The 23,206-nt window shown below is 47.3% G+C and overlaps 1 protein-coding gene across 2 annotated transcripts; it reads right to left on the bottom strand.

Moving 5' to 3' along the window:
- Window positions 1-416: 416 nt before the first annotated feature.
- SKA1 (spindle and kinetochore associated complex subunit 1) lies at window positions 417-23,087 on the bottom strand. Of its 2 annotated transcripts, none has more exons than XM_044292646.1 (7): window positions 23,032-23,087; window positions 21,354-21,455; window positions 20,974-21,098; window positions 16,498-16,589; window positions 13,706-13,840; window positions 3,120-3,289; window positions 417-673 (listed from the first exon to the last, which is right to left on the bottom strand). In XM_044292646.1, the coding sequence occupies exons 2-7, from the start codon at window positions 21,439-21,441 to the stop codon at window positions 525-527; spliced, it is 759 nt and encodes a 252-aa protein (XP_044148581.1). In that variant the 5' UTR covers window positions 21,442-21,455; window positions 23,032-23,087; the 3' UTR covers window positions 417-524. The 2 variants fall into 2 exon arrangements, with proteins under 2 accessions (XP_044148581.1, XP_044148582.1); XM_044292647.1 differs by lacking the exon at window positions 23,032-23,087 and adding an exon at window positions 22,987-23,022.
- Window positions 23,088-23,206: the final 119 nt, after the last annotated feature.

Genomic DNA, 23,206 nt, shown 5'->3' with positions numbered 1-23,206 from the left:
TTGAGTTTGGTACTTCAGCGAATGCCCCTCCGACCTGCTGATCAGTCAATCATAGTGACGCCGAGTCAAAGTCAATAGTTCTTACTAGAACAGCAGAGTTGGCAGCCATGTTTTTCTTTTGTACTTCATCTTTGTCTCCTGTAGAGCAAAGGTCAGCCACCTCCATCACTCCAGCTATTGTGAAACTACTACTCCCAGCATGCACACTTGCTCGGCTGTTCATGAAAATCCTATAGAAGTGAAAAGCTTATGCTGGGAGTTGTAGTTTCACAACAGCTGTGCCAGAGGTTGCAGACCCATGCTGTAGACCAGGCATGTCCAAACTGCGGCCCTCCAGCTGTTGTAAAACTACAACTCCCAGCATGCCTTAATAGCTGTAAGCTATCCAGGCATGCTGGGAGTTGTAGTTTTGGAACAGCTGGAGGGCCGCAGTTTGGACATGCCTGCTGTAGACGATGAGTCCTTCCTCATGATCCTGAGCTGTAGTGTCAGACGAGAGGAAACGCTGTGTCCATGAGTCATGATTAGCAGATGACATAACGTACAATTCCTTTCCCTCGCAGCTCCCGGATCCGGTGACAGTGCCTCATGATGCTCAGCATCCCGTGAAATCTCTTATCAACCTTGACTTGGGTAAATTCCTTAATATCTTGCTCGACAATAAAGAATTGGCCTAAGGGGAGAAATAGAGGCGCCATCAGATGACAAGGTGACACTTCTAAGGGGCATGGTCTGTAAATGTAATATTTCATTATGCTTATGATTAATAATGAAAAAAATAAATAACCTTTTAGGAGTAAGTACCAATTAGGGGTACTTTACTATGTCCCCAACTACAGCCGATCCCTATCTGATCTTTAGAGAATTCCTCTGCAGTGACTATAATACCCGATGACGAGGTCAGGTGTATATTGTTCCATAACCGCCCTTTAGGTCTCTTCTAATAGGTCACACTGGGCTCACAGCCATTTCTGTACGTCCAATTACTATAACATATACCCTTGGTAAAAAAATAAAGCTTCCAAGTGCTCTTAGAGTCTCCTGTCTACCATGTTGCAGCCCGGTCAGTGTTTCTACAAGTCTGCTAAATCACACTAGACTTTTCCTATCTCCCTCTTAGTACATTTCCGACTTCAAAACCCTCTGTGCACAGAGCCTGCCAGCTTGACTCACTGCTGAGGCTGCTGTGATCACAGCGCTAATTCAAGTTAATAGAGCTTTTCACATGGCGTTTTTTTTCTTACGGCGACGGAATAGTAGCTGTCAAAAAATAGGACTAGTGATGAGCAAAGCGAGCTGCGGACGCTACATCCAAAGTTGCTTTGTTCCGAACTTCAGATTAATACTGTACGAAGATCTGTGAAGTTAGTTATTCGTGAAGTTGCGCATGACTTTGTTGAAAAAGGCTACGTCTACAAGACGACATTTGTCGCGCGACAGATAGGGCACAATTACACTGCAACATTTGTAGCGCAACATTTTGGTGCACCAATGTCGTGTGATAATTTTTATAATGGCAGCCTATGGTGTCGCACTGCAACATGCTGCGACGGAACAGTAGCCTCAGGCTACTTTCACACTTGCGGCAGGACGGATCCGACAGGCTGTTCACTCTGTCTGATCTGTTCTTCCGCTATTTCGCCGTGCCTTCGCTCCATCCCCCTTGACTATAATGGAGACGGAGCGGCAGCCTTTCACCGTGCACTGCCGTGCTGCGCCAGAGCTCCGCCTCCGTCCCCATTATAGTCAATGGGGACGGAGCTGCAGTCCGGTGGCACGGCGAAATAGCGAAAGAACGGATCCGACAGGGTGAACAGCCTGTCGGATCCGTCCTGCCGCAAGTGAGAAAGTAGCCTAACTTTGGTAGTCGATTTTAAAAATGGAAAACCACTTCAAAACTCGGCAACTTTGCAAATAACTAATTTCGGCTCATCGGAGCCCATACATTTTAATACTGTATGGAGACAGAGTACAGTATTAATCCAAAGTTTTGAATGAGGCGATTTCGGATGTGGCATCCGAAGCTCGCTTTGTGCATTACTAGATAGGACATGTTTTCACGGCCAGGCGGACCTCATTGAATTCAAATGGGAGTGCACGAGTCTAATAGTTATTAAAAACGGGTACAATAGTGAAAGAAATGGCCTTTTAGGGGTTAAAATACAAATAAATAAAAAATTACTCAAGTCATCCATTTCACACGCATAGACAGATGCTCCTCACTTGATGCTGAAGGACCTGCGCTCCCAGTATGATGACGTCACAATGTGCTCCCAGTGTGGCTACAGCTGGGAGCGGAGGTCATTCTGCATCATGTGAGGAGCGGCTGTCTATGCGTGTGCAAATGTTTTTTAGTTTTTTTACACAAGCCAAACTGGAGGGGGGGGGGGGGGAAGCATTATTAGTACTGGGAGGCAAAAATGGGGGCATTCATTATACTGGGGGACATTAAGGGGAACCTGTCACCGGGATTTTGGGTATAGAGCTGAGGACATGGGTTGCTAGATGGCCGATAGCACATCCGCAATACCCAGTTCCCATAGCTCTCTGTGCTTTTATTGTGTAAGAAAACCGATTTGATACATATGCAAATTAACATAATAGAGTCATATCTCACTTGTGTGACCAGAGAAGAGTCATATTTTCAAGTTCTGACTCATCTCAGGTTAATTTGCATATGTATCAAATCGTTTTTTTTACACAATAAAAGCACACAGAGCTATGGGGACTGGGTATTGCAGATGTGCTAGCGGCCATCTAGTAACCCATGTCCTCAGCTCTATACACAAAATCCCGGTGACAGGTTCCCTTTAATGGTGGCATTCATTATGCTGGGGGCAACTAACTTCAGAGATCAGCAAATTTTTGACAACCTGTTTCAATTGGCGAATTTACTATAATAGGTCAATTTTTCAAACATTTGGAGGCTGAAATAATTGAATACAGCTCTCTACTTTAGCCTCCAGTTATCCATAGATCATATCAAAATACAGCAATAAGGAACTGTCCCTTTCGCTAAGCACTAGTGAAAGGATTTGTCCATCTCAAGTCGCCAACTGTCTGCAGAAATCGGTGCCAGGCATCACTAGAGTATGGCCTTATATACACCCATTATATACCTTTTGTGTCTGCCATCTCCTCCTCCTTAAAGCGTCCCAGCTGCTTCCTGGCTACGTTGTTCAGCGTCTTAAGAGGTTGATGTATAATCTTGTATTTTCCCACCACGGCCTTGTTTACCTCTTCGATGAAGTGATTGATCTTCTCGTATGTCAGGCGGTTTTTCATATACCTGTGTAAAGAACATTGAGGAATGGTTTAGCGGATTATGTCTTACCATTACAGTGCTGGGTCCAAGAGCAGAGAGGCTCCTCGAACACATGCTCTAAAATTCAGATCAGTCTTCCGCTCTGGTCGAAGCCGTGCTTATAGGAGTCATTGAGGCTGAGATCTATGGCGCTGGATCGCTACAGAACCTGACCACAGGAACCACATATCCTGCAAACAGCATCATAAATCTGATCCTCGGTATCACAGCCCAGCCCCATTTACTTCAATGGAGCTGAGCTGCGCCTAGGTCATATGACTGATGACGTCACTTGGCTTAGGGAAAACCAGGGGAAGGCCGAAGCGCTACTTTGAGCACCAGTGCCTTCTCAAACAGCTGTTTGGCGGTGTCGAACACCGCCGATCATATACTGATAACCTCTCCAGCATGGATCATTAGTTAAAGGGGTATTCCCATCTGAGACAATGGGGGCATATTGCTAGGATATGCCCCGATTGTCTGATAGGCGCGGGTCCCAGACATTGGGCAGGGAAGGTAGCGAAAGAACCCGGGTTTTCCAGGGTTGGGCCACCACCAAGCGATCTCCCCGTAGTAGTGAATGGGAGCACACTGCTCCAATTGATTTCTATGGGGCGGACGGAAATAGCCGAGCCAGCTATTTTAGGCGTCCCAATATAAATTAATGGAGGGCGGCTGCGCATGAGCAGTGCGCCCTCCATAACTTTCATGGCTCCGTTCTCAGTGTAGGTGCGGGTCCCAGAAGTAGGACCCGCACCTATCAGACAATGGCGGCATATCCTAGTGATATGCCCCTATTGTCTGAGATGGGAAAACCCCTTTAAATTCCTGGGGTAGGAAGGCAGAGCCAGCTGAGCATGGGGGTGGACGCTTAAGCCTTGAGCTCCTCACCACAGCACCCGGCCAAATAGCCTTATAGACTAATATCCCTGTTCAAATATGGGCAAATTAAACAAAGACAGAGGTGGAGAGTCAGACTGCACCCAGAAATCACAGGGGGACCTGTCAAAGTTCCTGTATAAGAAGGCGTCCTCTCCGGCTGGAAGGAAGAAAATGGCAGCAGCTGAAGCCCGCTCTGAAGCGCGCGAGGAGGATTCAGATGGCGGCAGCTCTTGCGCTCTCTCAGACACTCAGGGAGACGCAGAATCGATGCCCATAACAAGGTCCTTCCTTAAGTACTCCTTGTCACAAGCCCCATCACCGGTGATGAAGGAGTTGTCAGACATCACGATGGAGGTGAGGCAGATGGGGCATAGAGTTGAAGCACTTGAAAACACTCAGACGGCAATAGTGCAACATAACAGGGGGACGCAATCCCAGATACAAACCCTGCACACACAGATAAACCATGCCCATCTTTACCTGGAAGATCAGGAAAATAGAGGACGTCGCAAGAATGTGAGACTTAGAGGGATCCTGGAATCTGTGCCCATTGAAGAGCTAACAGAGACTGTACACCGGAACCTCTCCCTGCTGGTGGGTCAGACACGTGCGGCAGTCATTTCTACTGAAAGGGCTCACAGAGACCTAAACCTCCGATGGGGGACCCGCTGAGGGATATGGTTTGCGCTTTGTTAAATTATCTTGATATTGTGGAAATCCTCAAAAAAACAAGAGAAAAGGACGACATCTTCCTTGATAATCATAAGATTCTGATTTTCCAGGACTTAGCCGCCAGCACTCTTGCAAAACGCTGGATCCTACGACCTTTAACAGCTGAACTGAGAGCCAAGAAGCTGCCTACGTGATTGCTTTTCCCCTTTGGCCTAAGCACCACGATTAAGGGCCGACAAATTACAAGGAGACATCCGGATGATCTACCTAAGATCAGGAAGTAGTCGGCACTCGTAGACTGACTTACTGTCCCGTAAGAAGACAAGGGTTTGATTTATAACCATACTACTAGTAGTGGGATTATTGCTGTGTATGAGCAGAAAGGTGTCGTACAGAGATGACTATGTTTCTAGCCAAGTTAAAACGTGTAACGGGTTGTGGTTATGTTCACTTTATTAACAGTTATTTTCGGGTCATTAACTCCAACTGGGGTCCAGTTGGGAGATGGTGTCAATGCTTATGCAGTAGAGGTCCATCTGACCAGGTCACTCCGCTCCTCCCTCGATTGGGAGACTTCTCCCTTTTGGCCCCTCAGATGTTTGTCTTTATGAATCTTGAAATGAACAGGTTCTGGTTTTTGCCACATAGGCCGGGTGTGTGTGTGGAGTCCATGGTACCAACTAGGCTCTATCACTTATGTCCTCCCCCCTGGCCTCATACATTTTGATTCTCAAAGCAAATTTACACAGTTCTGCGTCGTTAGGGCCTACGAGGCCTTTTTGTTTGTTTATACTCATACTTACCCCAATTATAAACCCTTTGCCGACTTGGAGTCTTAAGGTCTGGTTATGGCTAGATAGCCTTTTGATTGATATGTATCATGGCCAAGGTCAAGCTTTACTCACTGAATGTTAACGGGATGAATATTCCTCAAAAATGCAGTCAAGTGTACCATACCCTTAAAGGGGTTGTCTCATCATAGACAATGGGGGCATATCGCTAGGATATGCCCCCATTGTCTTATAGGTGCAGGTCCCACCGTTGGAACACGCACCTATACAGAGAACGGAGCCCTGCAAGGTGGTGGTTGGAGAAAATGAATGGAGGGCGGCTGCGCATGTGCAGTGCGCCCTCCTTCACTTGCGGGGCTCCGTTCTCGATATAGGTGTGGGTCCCACCTAGCGATATGCCCCCATTGTCCATGATGAGACAACCCCTTTAAAAGAGAAGGTGCAGAAATAATCTTCTTACAAGAGACCCATATTAGACACCATCATGTCCCTAATATAATTAGTAAGTGCTTCCCTGCCTGGTATCATACCTTGTATGCCTCTGCAGCTAGGGGAGTTTCTATTGGCATTAGTAAAAACATACCGTTTACTCTGTCTGCCAAACTAGTGGACCCACATGGACGCTTCTCGTTTTCTAAGGGCAAGGTCTTAAAGGGATTCTGTCACCAGTTTTTGACCCCCACATTCAAAAATATGGTTATGTGCATGGAGCCCTTGTGATTCCTAATGTGGTCTTATAAGCTAAATCTGTAGGCTCACTTAGTGTAAAAAACGTTTTATCTAACCTGTCATTCATCAGATTAAGGTGCCCAGGGGGATGCTCATGTCTTCAAGATGCCGCCCGCCGCCGTTCGTGCCCAGCTCCTCCTTTGCTGTCATCAGCGATGTGCCCAGCTCCTCCTTTGCTGTCATCAGCGCCGCCTGAGAATACTTTGCAACGCCTCCGGCTCTCCCTCACTCCCCCCTCCTTCTTCTTTAAGATCCCGCGCGTGCGCACAGGCCTGTGCCTGATGCGCCCGTGCAGACTTCTCCGTTCAGCTTCATTGAGCGAAGTGCGAATGCGCCGGCACTTCGCTCAACCTCCCGATGACCTGAACGCTGGCGCCAGCGTTCAGGTCATCGGGAGGTTGAGCGAAGTGCCGGCGCATGCGCACTTCGCTCAATGAAGCTGAACGGAGAAGTCCGCACGGGCGCATCAGGCACAGGCCTGTGCGCACGCGCGGGATCTTAGAGAAGAAGGAGGGGGGAGTGAGGGAGAGCCGGAGGCGTTGCAAAGTATTCTCAGGCGGCGCTGATGACAGCAAAGGAGGAGCTGGGCACATCGCTGATGACAGCAAAGGAGGAGCTGGGCACGAACGGCGGCGGGCGGCATCTTGGAGACATGAGCATCCTCCTGTGGGCACCTTAATCTGATGAATGACAGGTTAGATAAAACGTTTTTTTACACTAAATGAGCCTACAGATTTAGCTTATAAGACCACATTAGGAATCACAAGGGCTCCATGCACATAACCATATTTTTGAATGTGGGGGTCAAAAACTGGTGACAGAATCCCTTTAAATAAAAGGGTTACTATGGCTAACATCTATGCTCCAAGTGGCTTCTTCAGATATTGAAAACCCTCCAGATTTTCGCAGGTGGTTTGTCGATACTGAGTGGTGGTTTTAACCTGGCTATGGACCACACCATGGATTCTACCTCCGAAACTCCACTAATCTCAGATGTCTGGAGGCTCCTCAATCCTGATGGGAAAGATTATACATTTTTCTCACATGTGCATGGATCTTATCAGCGTTTAGATTATATATTTCTCTCTAACAGTTCACTACCTTCGATTGTGAGCCCAAGCATAGGTACCTCTACAATCTCAGATCACAATACAAGTGAAGTTACAGGATCTTCCGCCTAGAGTATGGTCATGGCGCCTCAACACTACTCTTTTAGAAGATGAAGTCCATAGGAAACACCTAGAACAGAAGATCAAAGACTATTTTAGTGGAAACGATAGGCCTCAAACTCCCATACCCATAATATGGGAAGCCCATAAAGCGGTTATTAGAGGGGAATTATTCAGCTTAGGAACAAGAATAAAGAAGCAAAGAACCCAGCAATTAGACTCCCTGTTACTACAAATAGCTACCTTAGAAAAACTCTGCACAAGACAAAACAAACCACTGAAAGAGGGAAGACCCAACGTCAGGGTCGAACCAACAACAACTAAACACTTACATTGACTCCTTTCTCCGATCTATCACAATACAGATGTAGTAGAGTTAACACACATGCTTTATGAGACGTGTTATCTAAACTAAATGCGTTAAGCAAACACCTTCAATTGCTTTTGATTTAAGATAACACGATGAGTTAAGAGTTTGTGTGTTAACCCTGCTACATCTGTACCTACTTAAGCTGAAGATAACACATCTAAACTCCTACAACCCTTTACAGTGGAGGAGGTGGACGAGATCCTATGCACTATAACATTGGGCAAGAGCCCCGGACCAGATGGTTATCCTATATCTTATTATAAGAAGTTTAGAACTATCTTGACCCTGTATTTTGTGAGGTTGTGCAACGCCCTGTTACAGGCCTCTGCCCTTCCGGCCCAAGCCCAGGAATCACACATCACTATTATCCACAAAGAGGGGAAAGATCAGGAATTATGTGGTAGCTACAGACCCATTTCCCTTCTTAACACAGATCTGAAGTGGTGGGCCACAGGATAGCTGCCTTGCTCCCTGGGCTTGTAGGCGAGGAACAGGTGGGATTTGTTCCGAGCAGGGAGGGCAGACAACCCAAGTAGAGTCTTACATGCAGTCTTCTTTGTCAAAACTAAAAAAACGCCTGTAGACCTCATGCACACGACAGTGAAAAAAAAACGTCCGTTAAAATCGGGCACACTGTCAGTTTTTCATGGCCATTTTACATCAGTGCGTGCATCCATTTTCTGGCTGTGTCTCCGTTTTTCATGTCCCTGACAGACATAAAAAAAAAAAAAAAAGGGATGAATTTAATTGGCAGTTATTTCTAGACCCACCCTTCTGAGAACACCCACAGGATGGTAGGGCCCCAGCTAAAATAATGTCCCCCATAGTGTAGGATTTTTTTTTTGTTGCTGCCCCCAGCATTAATAATGCCCCCATGTAGGCCCCCAGCTAAAATAATGTCCCCCAGAGTGTATATAATTTTTTTATAGTGTCCCCACCTTTAATGATGCCCCCATCTTAAATAATGTCCCCCACAGTGTTCGTTTGTTTGTTTTTTTAGGGCCCCCAGCTTCATAATGTCCCCCATGGTTTATACAATGCCCCCATAGAGTCCCACAGCCCAAAAAAAAATAAAAAAACACCTTATCCACTTGCTCACGCTGCAGCAGTCTCTTCTCTCTTCACAGAATGGGACCTGCTAAAGGTGCGCAATGACGTCACTGCGCGCTTCCACGTGGTTACGTCACCACGCAGATCCTTCTCAATGAAGAGAGAAAAGAGACTGCTGCTCCGCAAGTGGATAAGGTGAGTTTTTTTTAACCCCTAAATGGCCTGTGTACCCATTTTTAACGGCCGTTAGACGGGTGCACTCCTGTCAATCGGCCGTTAAAAACGGTCCCATTAATTTCAATGGGGTCCGTCCGGCCATAAAAAAATGTCCTATTTTTTGACAGATGCCTTTCACTGGCCGTTAAAAGAACGGCCATCTAAGTAACAGCTGTCACAGTCGTGTGCATATAGCCTTAGGCCTACTAGGAACGGACGCAGAAAAAGCGTTCGATAGGGTGAACTGGCAATTTATGCATAGAACTCTTGAGTCCTTTGGGTTCCCATTCAGGTTTATAAATGCTATTTTCACACCATACTCCTCCCCTTCAGCTCGCATATTAGTAAAAGGAACCATGTCAGAAACATTTGCCATTAGAAATGACACCAGGCAGGGATGCCCGCTTTCCCCTACGCTCTTTATACTAACATTGGAAACTCTGCTTCTGAAGTTTAGACAAACTACCAGCATTAGAGGCCTGCGATTGAACAACTGTGTCCACAAGATGGCAGCATTCGCAGGCGATCTACTATTGCTGATTTCAAACCCGAAAGTAGCTATGCCGTATGTGATGGACATATTTGAGGCATTTGGCAAGGCTTCTAATTTCAAAATAAATTTTGATGAATCTGAGGGCTTGGGGATCTCGCTATCGCCTTCCCAACTCAGGCGAATAAAAGATATAACCCTATTCAAATGGCCTCCTAGTGCGATCAAGTATTTAGGGATCATGGTTTCTGCCAATCCGAACCTGATTTTCCAACTTATCTACACTCCCTTGTTAAATAAAATACAGTCTTTTCTTGCCGGTCCCTCAATACCCACGCTGTCCTGGCTAGGCAGGAAGAATATATTGGTTACATATGTTCTCCCACAACTTTATATACACTTCGCTCTCTTCCAATCTCCATACCCAGTACTTTCCTTAATAAACTGAGGAAGATTTTCAGCAATTTCCTCTGGGCTAATAGAAAGGCCAGACTGCCCTTTTCCCTTCTTTAAAAAAAAAAAAAAGAAACAAGGGGGTATCTCTTTACCTGACAAATACTTATTTGCATGCTATACACCTGGAAAGATGGTTGACACTATCTCACCCTGCGCCGGTTCCTATACATGTCGACATGGAAAAGGCCCTGCTAGGGAGTAATAGAGATTATTATTTATAGTACAATACTCCCTTGCCAAATAGACTAGAGTTGGTGAGTGAGCTAACCAGAAGTCCAGGTGTCATAGATCCGGTGCGTTAAACATAAGTAGCAAACGCTTGTCTACATTAACCCCACTTCACATCTTACAAAAGATTCTCGCGGAACGACCCTTAGAAGTCACTAGCATCTGGTCATCCGTTTCTCAGCATAGATTAGGAGACATATATCGTTCTACAGATAATAAGGAACACTACTTGGCTATCACTGGAGAGCCTATTGGGATAGGAAACATATTGCAAAAATGGGATTTAGAGCTATCTTGCAACAAGTTAAAAAAATCCAGGCATTTACCTATGCCTGACCCTTCTTGGTTAGAGAATTATGTCTTATTACCCTCATTACCATCAAAATGCCTCTCAATAATCTATAAGCAGCTACTGACAACTTGTAACCTCCAATATCCTAATTATCTGCAAGAGTGGGAAAAAGAGTTGAAAACTAACCTGGGCGGCCCCAGTAGAACATTTATACTATCTCACTCTCAAGAGTTTTCTAGATGTGTAAGAGTCCAGGAAAAATCTTTTAAAATACTCTCTGGAAGTCTAGATGGTACCGTACTTCCGAGTTCCTTCACCGGATAAATTTATCACCTACGGACCAATGCTGGAGGTGCTTGACGGGTACTGGTAACATCTCACATATTTGGAGGTCTTGAGCTCTGAGAATTTTTTGGACAGAAGTAGAAACAGTTATTAATAAAATATGTTAAAATTATCTGCTCCACTTGTGCTCCTCCTTGTGGCTACCAGAGGGTGGATTTAGGACAGATAAGTCAAACCTTGCTACACACATTCACGGCGGCCAAACTCCTCATTCCATTGAAGTGGAGAGACGTCAACCCCCCCGACTATCACTATGTGGTATGACAAAATTATAAACTTGTGCCGTATGGAAGAACTAGCGAGTTGGGAGAACAAGAATAGGAAGGTATTTTTGGAAATAAGGCAACCTTGGTTGACACACATGAGAGAGAGGATGGATCTAGACTCAGAGAAATAAGTACAGATGTATTTCTAGGACATCAAATAAAAACCAGACCTTGTGACAAATGAGATAAATACATAAATGAAAGAACCAAGTCGAAACTTCCCCCTCCCCCCTTATAATTTTTGCTTTTCCTTGAGTTCATATTTGTATATACTTTAACATGCATATCTGTGCAACCAGTAATTTATTTATTGTAAAGCATTCTAAGGCTACTTTCACACTAGCGTTCGGGGCTCCGCTTGTGAGTTCCGTTTGAAGGCTCTCACAAGCGGCCCCGAACGGATCCGTACAGCCCCAATGCATTCTGAGTGGATGCGGATCCGCTCAGAATGCATCAGTTTGGCACCGTTTGGCCTCCGCTCCGCTCAGCAGGCGGACACCTGAACGCTGCTTGCAGCGTTTTCGTGTCCGCCTGGCCGTGCGGAGCCAAACGGATCCGTCCAGACTTACAATGCAAGTCAATAGGGACGGATCCGTTTGACGTTGACACAATATGGTGCAATTTCAAACGGATCCGTCCCCCATTGACTTTCAATGCAAAGTCAGGAGTCCCCATCAGATCGGAGTTTTCTCAGATCCGATGGTATATTTTAACTTGAAGCGTCCCCATCACCATGGGAACGCCTCTATGTTAGAATATACCATCGGATTTGAGTTACATCGTAAACCTCAGATCCGACAGTATATTCTAACACAGAGGCGTTCCCATGGTGATGGGGACGCTTCATGTTAGAATATACTGAGAACTGTGTACATGACTGCCCCCTGCTGCCTGGCAGATGCTGCCAGGCAGCAGGGGGCAGACCCCCCCCCTCCTCCTGTAATTAACTTATTGGTGGCCAGTGCGGGCCCCCCTCCCTCCCCAGTATTAAATATTACCAGTGCGGCGGCCTCCCCCTCCCTCCCTCCCTCCCCAGTATTAAATATGACCAGTGCGGCCTCCCCCTCCCTCCCCAGTATTAAATATTACCAGTGCGGCGGCCTCCCCCTCCCTCCCTCCCTCTCCAGTATTAAATATGACCAGTGCGGCCTCCCCCTCCCTCCCTCCCCAGTATTAAATATTACCAGTGCGGCCCCCTCCCTCTATATTTATTGGTGGCCGGGCCAGTGCGGATTCCAAGTATTGTGAGCAGTGCGGCCTCCCCTCTCCCCCCCTAATTAAAATCACCCCCCCCCCCATCATTGGTGGCAGCGGAGAGTACCGATCGGAGTCCCAGTTTAAATCGCTGGGGCTCCGATCGGTTACCATGGCAACCAAGACGCTATTGCAGTCTTGGCTGCCATGGTTACTTGGCAATAAATACAAGCATTATACTTACCTGAAGAGCTGCGATGTCTGACCGGCCGGGCGCTCCTCCTACTGGTAAGTGACAGGTCTGTGCTATAGGCAATGCGCCGCACAGACCTTTCACTTACCAGTAGGAGGAGCTCCCGGCCGGTCAGACATCGCAGCTCTTCAGGTAAGTATAATGCTTGTATTTATTGCCAAGTAACCATGGCAGCCAAGACTGCAATAGCGTCTTGGTTGCCATGGTAACCGATCGGAGCCCCAGCGATTTAAACTGGGACTCCGATCGGTACTCTCCGCTGCCACCAATGATGGGGGGGGGGGGGGGGTGATTTTAATTAGGGGGGGGAGAGGGGAGGCCGCACTGCTCACAATACTTGGAATCCGCACTGGCCCGGCCACCAATAAATATAGAGGGAGGGGGCCGCACTGGTCATATTTAATACTGGGGAGGGAGGGAGGGGGAGGCCGCACTGGTCATATTTAATACTGCGGAGGGAGGGGGGGCCGCACTGGCCACCAATAAGTTAAATACAGGAGGGGGGGGGGGGGGGGGTCTGCCCCCTGCTGCCTGGCAGCATCTGCCAGGCAGCAGGGGGCAGTCGTGTACACAGTTCTCAGTATATTCTAACATGAAGCGTCCCCATCACCATGGGAACGCTTCTGTGTTTAGAATATACTGTCGGATCTGAGTTTTCCGAAGTGAAAAATCAGATCTGAAATAAACAGTTATGCAAACGGATCCGTTCTGAACGGATGCAAGCGTTTGCATTATAGGAGCGGATCCGTCTGTGCAGACACCAGACGGATCCGCTCCTAACGCAAGTGTGAAAGTAGCCTAAGTTTCATGATGCTTGTGATGTAGGGCAGACTAGCCCCTGATTATCTACTTATGGCACGGTAAACCAATGCGGAATTTAATTTGATTCTATCCCAGCAATATGTAACCTGATGGTTTCTGTAGAAAACACTGAACATTGCATGCCAGTATGTTATGTCTATAAATTCAATAAAATGGGGTTTTAACTTTCGACTTACGCTGGCACATTGTCGAATTCTTGTACCGTAATCAGCTCCACTTCTTTAATGTGCTTTCCTTTAGCAGGTTTCTTTTGCGGCTCTGGAGCGCTGACCTTCACCTCCGCCAGAGGCGCCTCACCTGGGCCTGGATTACTGGGAGACAAAAGATGAATATTCAGAGGAGGGGACAGCTGCGATCAGTCCGTTCTGCTGCTGCATTCGTATGTATGAACACTGGGATTTATCTACATAATGCTAAATTCCATGGAACGGGGTCTGTGCACAGAGCAGTTCTCGGTGGTGGACGATTATATGGTCAATGTAAAGACTGGAGGGCACGAATGTCCGCTGATCAGAACCGAAGAATTGTGGCTCTCCTATGGGGAGGGTACATGCAAGGTATAGAACTGCAAAAACACAAATGCAATCGCACTCTGCCCTGCCTTTATGCTGGATGTTGAATAAGGCATTGGTGTACATTTTGGCCATAGCGTAATAAGCCACTCACCACGTCAAGGTCGCCTCTATGAGTGGTCCCTAACACTAGTTCCTACCGGTTATGGGCCATGACAGCCACACAAAGTCCAGGGAGTGTAGGTACAGCATGCACGCCAAGCACACTCTGCTTTTAACCCCGTCCGGTGCCATTACAGCTTTCATCGGATCCAGGGATGCAAGTACCAACATGCATGCTGAGCCCACCAATGCCTTATTCAACATCCAGCATAAAGGCAGGGCAGAGTGCTGGTTGCAGAGTGCGATTGAATTTGTGTTTTTGCGTTTGTATCTGTATTTCGCCATAGCAATCTGCACCTGCATAGGGTTGTGCGGGCTGAATCCCCCATATGTTTTCTTTGTAGTATATATTGGAGGCGTGGCGATCTCCAAGCAGTCATGCACACCTGACCAGTTGGTCTGCCCTGGAGGCTGGTTTTAAAGTCAGTATAAAACGGAGTCTGCTTATATAGCACCTACCAGTAGCCATTTGGCTCCAGGAGAAGTATATAGTGGGCTTAGCATGCATGTTGGTACTTGCATCCCTGGATCCGATGAAAGCTGTAATGGCACCGGACGGGGTTAAAAGCAGAGTGTGCCTGGCGTGCATGCTGTACCTGCGCTCCCTGGACTTTGTGTGGCTGTCATGGCCCATAACAGGTAGGAACTAGTGTTAGGGACCACTCATAGAGGCGACCTTGACGTGGTGAGTGGCTTATTACGCTTTGGCCAAAATGTACACCAATGCCTTATTCAACATCCAGCATAGAGGCAGGGCAGAGTGCTGGTTGCAGAGTGCGATTGCATTTTGTGTTTTTGCGTTTGTATCTGTATTTCGCCCTAGCAATCTGCACCTGCATAGGGTTGTGCGGGCTGAATCCCCCATATGTTTTCTTAAGGTATAGAACTACTGCTGAATCATATTCAAGTTAAGGGAAATTTAATTAATTTTATTTATTCTTTTTCATTTAGAGCTTTTTATTCATTTCCTTTAAATAACTGCTTAAGAGGGTATTCCAGGAGTTTAATGAGGTTTTCTTAGAGTAGAATATTGATATGCGATATCAATATCTGTTCGGTGGGGGTCAGACACTCAGCAACTCCATCGATCTGCTGCTTGAGGAGGCTGCAGCACTGTGGCCTCCTCACAGCTTACCAAGCACAGCGCCATCCATCACATAGCGGCTGTGCCTGGTATTGCAGCACAGGCCCATTCACCTGAAAGGGACTGAGCTGCACATAGGCCACGTAACCAAGGGACATGACGTCACTGGCCTAGGAAGAAGCCTCAGCGCTCCCCAGAGCGCCACAGCCTCTTCAAACCGCTGATCAGCTGGGGTGCCAGATCTCCACCTATGAGATATTGATGACCTATCCTGAGCATAAGCCTTTTAAAATTGATGGGCTATCCTCAGGATCAATATCCGATTCCGCAGCAGTCCCAGGGTAGCTCTGACGCCAGAACTAAGCACCTCCGTTCATGTTGTAGTGGACGAAGCTTGTAACCGCAGCGCTGCTCCTAATCAGTTTTGTTCACAGTCCACTCTGGTGCTGACTTCCGGTGCCAAAGCTGATTGTTGAGGGTGCTGGGTGTCGAACCCCCACCAATCAGATATCCTGAAGATAGGCCATCAGTATAAAAGGAGTGGACAACCCCTTTAACCCAGGTGCCTGATCCTGCTCTCACATTCACAGCACTGATGTCCTGTACTGTCCCCAGTGGTCACGTGAACGATCACAAGATCGCCAGGATGCCATTAGCAGGAGACTGTTGCTGCATCTAACGGCACTCCAGCTGTGGTGAAACTACGACTCCCAGCATGCTCTATTCATTTCTATGGAGTTCCGAGAACAGCCAAGCAAGGGGGCATCTTGGGAGTCGTAGTTCTACCACAGCTGGAGTGCCGGAGGTTAGCCATCACTGAACTAGCCCCATCTCAGCCTTAAAGGGGTTGTCTCACATCAGTAAGCGTAGAGAAAGTTATTACAAGGCACTTACTAATATATTATTATCCATATTGGCTCTTTTCCATCACATTATACACTGCTCATATCCATGGTTCCGAGCACCCTGTAATCCAGCAGCGGTGGTCGTGCTTGCACGCTATAGGAAAAAGCAATAGCCTATGTGTGCTCCCCTGGTCCTGGCCACCAGAGAGGCCGGCGCTTTTCCTATAGTGTGCAAGCACGACCACCGCTGATGGATTGCAGGGTGGTCGTAACCATGGAGACGAGCAGCGTATAATGTGATGGAAAAATGAATCAAGCCAGCAAAGAAAGCACTAGTCTGACACTATTCAAGGACTTGAATATACCTGTTAGGACACTTCTTGGGAAGATGAGGAGGAACATTGTCACGGAGATGAGACGCTTCCTTGACATCTCTCTCTAGGGTCACCTGCAGCTCCTGAAGCACAAAGAAGGATTGACATGAATAACTGTGCGCTGAGGCCGAGTTCTCCCTGCCGGAGCTAGAGGCTGCAATAAAGGCTTGTGTGGGGAACTCCTCTCCTGGATTGGATGGATTCCCATATGAATTTTATCGCAAATATAGGGAGGTTATTCTCCCTAGTCTTTTTAAGGTATTCACCGAGTCACTGAAGGACGGTGGCCTCCTGGAATCAATGACAGAAGCTGTAATAATAGTAATATTGAAAAAAGGCAAGGACCCTTTAGATATTGGGTCATATAGGCCGATCTCTCTTTTGAATACAGATGTTAGGCTTCTCTCCAGGATTCTAACTACGAGGTTGGCTAAGGTTATTACTTAATTATACGTCCTGACCAAAATGGGTGTATTCCGAATAAGGGCACGCATTACAATCTGCATCGCCTGTTTTCCGATATACAGTCCTCCTGGGGGGTCTATTGCTCCATCCTGTCTTTAGATGCCTCTAAGGCCTCTTTCACACGAGCGTGTCCGGATAAGGTCCGGGTGCGTTGAGGCAAACCCGTTCAGGTTTTTATCGCGCGGGTGCAATGCGTTTTGCACGCGTGTGATAAACTGAATGTGGTACCCAGACTCGAACTTCTTCACAGAAGTTCAGGTTTGGGTTCAAGGTTGTGTAGATTGTATTATTTCCCCTTATAACATGGTTATAAGGGAAAATAATAGCATTCTTAATACAGAATGCATAGTACAATAGCGCTGGAGGGGTTAAAAATAATAATAATAATTTAACTCACCTTAATCCACTTGTTTGCGCAGCCGGCATCTCTTCTGTCTTCTTTGAGAAATAGGACCTTTGATGACGTCACTGCGCTCACCACATGATCTTTTACCATGGTGATGGACCATGTGACGATCGCAGTGAGGTCATCAAAGGTCTTTTTCCTCATAGATGAAGACAGAAGAGATGTCGGCTGCGCGAACAAGTGGATTAAGGCGAGTTAAATTATTTATATTTTTTTAAACCCCTCCAGCCCTATTGTACTATGTATTTTGTATTAAGAATGCTATTATTTTCCCTTATAACCATGTTATAAAAGGGAAAATAATAATGATCGGGTGCCCATCCCGATCGTCTCCTAGCAACAGTGCGTGAAAATCGCACCGCATCTGCACTTGCTTGCTGATGCTTGCGATTTTCACGCAGCCCCATTAACTTCCATGGGGCCTGCGTTGCGGGAAAAACGCACAAAATAGGGCTTGCTGCGATTTTCACGCAACGCACAAGTGATGCGTGAAAATCATTGCTCATGTGCACAGCCCCATAGAAATGAATGGGTCCTGGATTCAGTGCGGGTGCAATGCGTTTACTTCACGCATTACACCCGCACGGAAAACTCGCACGGAAAACAGGCCTTTGATAGGGTGGAGGGTGTTAGAGAAGATGGGCTTTGGTATTAGGTTTATGAACATGGTTAGGCTTTTGAGACTGAACATCAATGGGTTCCTGACTAGGAGTATTTCTCTGAATAGAAGTACTCGTCAAGGATGTCCACTCTCTCCGTTATTATTTGATATTTATATTGAGCCTCTTGCTGCTAGGGTTAGACAGGATCCCCAGATTGAAGGGTTTGGGATATTAGGAGTAGAAGATCGTATTTCCTTATACGCTGATGATGTCTTATTTTATATATTTAAACACATTAACACTACACTCCCTAAACTTATTCGAAACGTTTAACTCCTTTGGCGATGTTTCTGGCCTTGATATGAATTGGTAAAAAAAAAAAAAACACTCTTATTCCCCTAGATAGACTAGAACTCCCCAGTGAGGAGTCTTCAAGTATCTTGAAGATCTCTGACTCATTTGAATATTTGGGTATGATAGTATCTCCCAAGACTGAAGATTTGTTACGGTTAAATCAGATTCCACTGATAAGCAAGTTGAAAACAACTGATCAGTTTTATCCTAATGCATTCTGAATGTAGAGCACTCCGTTCAGAATGCATCAGTTCAGTCCCTCTTACGTTTTTTGGCCGGAGAAAATACCGCAGCATGCTGCAGTTTTCTCTCCGGCCAAAACTCCTGAACACTTGCCGGATTGAGGTGTATTAGTGCATTAAAATTGCCGCATTGACGGATCCGTTCTTCTGGACCGCGCATGCGCAGACCTTCAAATCTGTGGAAAAAATAAATACCGGATCCGTTTTTCCAGATGACACCGGAGAGACGGATACGGTATTTGAATGCATTTGTTAGACGGATCCGCATCCGGATCTGTCTGACAAATGCCATCCGTTTGCGTCCGGATTACCAGATCCAGCAGGCAGTTCCGGTGATGGACATGCCTGCTGGAATCCTCTGCTGCAAGTGTGACAGTACCCTTAGTCCTGGAGTACCATTAAAGATTGGTTGGGAATAAAGGGATCCCTTTGTTGTATGTCCCTTTGGTATAATTATCATTTACAGACCTTAGATGAATTGGCTGGGGATCAGTACTGGCAAAAATATAATATTTTGTATGTTGCACAGGTGGTTAAGAATGGGGTTATACTCCCGTTTTTGGAGTTAGCACAAAGAAAAAAAATACTTAAAGGGGTTCTGCACTTTGTTTTAACTGATGATCTATCCTCTGGATAGATCATCAGCATCTGATCGTCGTGGGTCCGACACCCGGGACCCCAGCCAGCGCCGCGGCCTTCTCACTGTTCACTGGCCGAGTGACGTCACGACTAGTATCATCTAGCCTGGGCGCGGCTAAGCTCTGTTCACTTGAATGGAGCTTAGCCCTGCCCAGGCCAGTTGAGACAAGTCGTGACGTCACTCGAAGGCCGCGGCGCTGCTGGAGTGCTGCTGCCTTCTCAAACAGCTGATTGGCGGGGGTCTCAGGTGTCGGACCCCAGCCGATCAGATGCTGATGATCTATCCAGAGGATAGATCTTGGTTAAGGTATTTTCAGTTACGTTCGGCGCTCTCTAGTATAGAGGAAAAACTTTTTCTTGAGATAGACACTTCTACTTTTTTGAATAGGGAAAGCGGGACAGAAGGTTATTAGACTTCTCAACTTTATAAATGTTTACTTAAAGCACGATTTAATAATATACGTTCTCTCGGACAAAAGTTAAATGATTGGGATAATATATTGGTGAATTTAGGATTAGTGTCTCATAATTTTAATTACATTTTGGTTGAATTTAATATTTTGCATAGAATTTATAATACACCTGTATGGCTTAATAAATGTGGTTTAAGAAACACTTCTAATTGTCCACGATGTGAATCACTCGGGGGCTGATTATTTACACATGTTTTGGACTTGTATAAAACTAATGGAATACCCAAAAATTGGAAGTGGCGAATCCATTTTCGGTGGAATGCTGGATACTGAGTGACCTATCCAAGGTATGTTGCCATAAATACAAAAGGATTCTTCTGACCAAAATAACGTTCTTGGCGAGACTTTTGATTGCACGGGCTTGGCTTTCATCTAATACTCCAAGTATAAACTTATGGTTAAACCTCGTCAACAAGATCAAAAGATATAAAAATATTTTATATAAACAAAGAAATTCAGAGGAAAAATGTAAAAATGGGGCGTCTCCTTCTCCCTGTGATTGGATCAGCGCTACAGCCAGAGAGAAGGAGACACCCGTTGAGAAACGCTGGCGTCTCCTCCTCCCTGTACCAATGCAATTCATTAGCATACCAGGCGGGAAAACTGCAGGGCGGCACAGCGGGCGAACGGAGCTGCGCCGAGAAAAAACAGTAAGCGATCTGACATCCATGGACTATGCCCTACATATCCTGGTAGTTATTTCATTATGTCTGGACCCAAGAAAGGTCCTCTTTAAGAATAAATTGCTTAACAGTTGGGGGGGGGGGTAATCGTCCCTGCACAGTCTGATACTATCCAATCCATGCTGCCAGTGTCAGACTGTGCAGAGACAACCCCCCAACTGGTAACACCCAGCTGGACCTTTATTGCAGACAGGTTATTATATGGGGGATGCAAGTGGTTACTAAAACAGACATGTCAGGAGAGGAGACAAGTTCTCTTTAAAGGGCAATTCTGCCATCATTTAGGGTAGGCTATGGATGCTGCTCAGTCCCGAAAGAACAGCAGCGGTGGATCGGTGAGTGTAATCTTTTATTCTTTTACCCGGTTTTTATCCCACTGCTGCACTTTTTTATATGGCTAAATGTACATTTATCTTAGTCTAGCTCTGCTGTATGTTCTGCCCCCCTCCCTCTCCTGCCATTTCCACATAGCAACGGGGGCGACGCTCAGGGGGCAGCACTTTATCCACAACAGACACAGGCAGATCATCCATGGAAGATCCGGCAGCGAATAGTGTGGTAGTCAGCCACAGACTACAGGAACCCCACCTCTCTCCATCTTACCTTCAAGGACGTTGCGATCGCTTCCTGCCTCTGAACTTCTGTCTCCACTTTATTAAGCAGCTCACACAGCGAATGCAGCTCATAAGTCACTTTACTGAGCACATTACTCAAGGAGGGGTCCTGACCTGTGCAGAAACGCAGACATGAAGACACCTGCTGTCCATAGGCCCTGTAATGTCATAGGGTCCGGCCGGGGCAAACGGGAGGGGGGGGGGGAGCCCGGCCCGGGGCAAATGGCAGGGGCTGGAAGTTGGTTGGGTTTGAGAGCACAACCTGGGGCAAACACGGGGTAAGAGAGGCTGTAGAACGTTGGGGTGGGACGCCACCACCCGCTTACACATCACACAGAGACGCCCCCATCTGACCCCACGGGCACTCACCAATGTACCGAAGCTGCAGGGTCTTCTTGATTTTAGAAATCTTTGAGTTGACGTGAGAACACAAATCGTCCAGGTCGGGGGCGTCCATCTCTCACCGAAACCCTGGGGAAAGAATATGACAGCAATGAGGAACGCAGCGAAAAGTCAGGGCTCAGGGCATCAAGGTGGCTGAGGGGACATCACAGCAAATCCTGTGGCCGGCTCTGCGGGAGAACTGCGAGTGACTCCATGATGGGGGCACTCCGGCACACTGGGGTTGTACTGTAGATTTTTCTGTTACGGGGGCACTATGACAAGCAGTGCTGCTCCACTGTTAGGAGTACTGCAGCTTCCTATATATTAGGGGTACCATGACAAGCACGGTTATAGCGGCACCGCGGCTATCTCCATTATGGGAGAAGCTCCATCACAGTTGCACAATATTGCTGGCTCTAATATGGGGGTTCTGTGACTAGCACTGGGGGCGCCCTGGCACTATACAACAAGCGCCGCTATGGGGGCGCCCTGGCACTATACAACAAGCTCCGCTATGGGGGCGCCCTGGCACTATACAAGCGCCGCTATGGGGGCGCCCTGGCACTATACAAGCGCCGCTATGGGGGCGCCCTGGCACTATACAACAAGCACCGCTATGGGGGCACCCTGGCACTATACAACAAGCGCCGCTATGGGGGCACCCTGGCACTATACAATTGCAGCGCTGCTATGGGGGCACCCTGGCACTATACAACAAGCACCGCTATGGGGGCACCCTGGCACTATACAACAAGCACTGCTATGGGGGCACCCTGGCACTATACAATTGCAGCGCTGCTATGGGGGCGCCCTGGCACTATACAACAAGCGCCGCTATGGGGCACCCTGGCACTATACAACAAGCGCCGCTATGGGGGCACCCTGGCACTATACAACAAGCGCTGCTATGGGGGCACCCTGGCAGTATACAACAAGCGCTGCTATGGGGGCACCCTGGCACTATACAACAAGCGCTGCTATGGGGGCACTCTGGCAGTATACAACAAGCGCTGCTATGGGGGCACTCTGGCACTATACAACAAGCGCTGCTATGGGGGCACTCTGGCACTATACAACAAGCGCTGCTATGGGGGCACTCTGGCAGTATACAACAAGCGCTGCTATGGGGGCACTCTGGCAGTATACAACAAGCGCTGCTATGGGGGCACTCTGGCAGTATACAACAAGCGCTGTTATGGGGGCACTCTGGCAGTATACAACAAGCGCTGTTATGGGGGCACTCTGGCAGTATACAACAAGCGCTGTTATGGGGGCACTCTGGCAGTATCAACAAGCGCTGTTATGGGGGCACTCTGGCAGTATACAACAAGCGCTGTTATGGGGGCACTCTGGCAGTATACAACAAGCGCTGTTATGGGGGCACTCTGGCAGTATACAACAAGCGCTGTTATGGGGGCACTCTGGCAGTATCAACAAGCGCTGTTATGGGGGCACTCTGGCATCGGAATTGGGGGGTACATCACATGGGCAGTCAGGGCCCCTTATAACAATGTCTGAGTATGGGACATTAGGGTATTATAAGACGTCATACTAAAATGTCTCTGCTTATGTCAGCCCACCCCAAACCAATCCTTCCACCCACATATACATATCTCACCCCCTCCCCTATATCCCCGCGCAGCGCAAATGAACCAGTAGTCACCGTCCTGACAGCCGCTCCCGGAACATTCAAATACAACCGCCGAGCGCTCCGCTGACGTCACACCCATCAGGCTATCAAAAGCGTTTAAACGCTAGAGCTCAAACAACACGCCCACAGATGTCCCCATACATTCACTACACAGACAGCGGTCGGCCATATTTGTGAAGACGAAGGC

The sequence above is a fragment of the Bufo gargarizans genome, chromosome 1 (assembly GCF_014858855.1).
Source record: "Bufo gargarizans isolate SCDJY-AF-19 chromosome 1, ASM1485885v1, whole genome shotgun sequence".
In the NCBI taxonomy this organism is placed as follows: Eukaryota; Metazoa; Chordata; class Amphibia; order Anura; family Bufonidae; genus Bufo; species Bufo gargarizans.
Note: the sequence above shows the minus strand (reverse complement) of the source record. Positions and strands in the feature narration are given on the sequence as shown.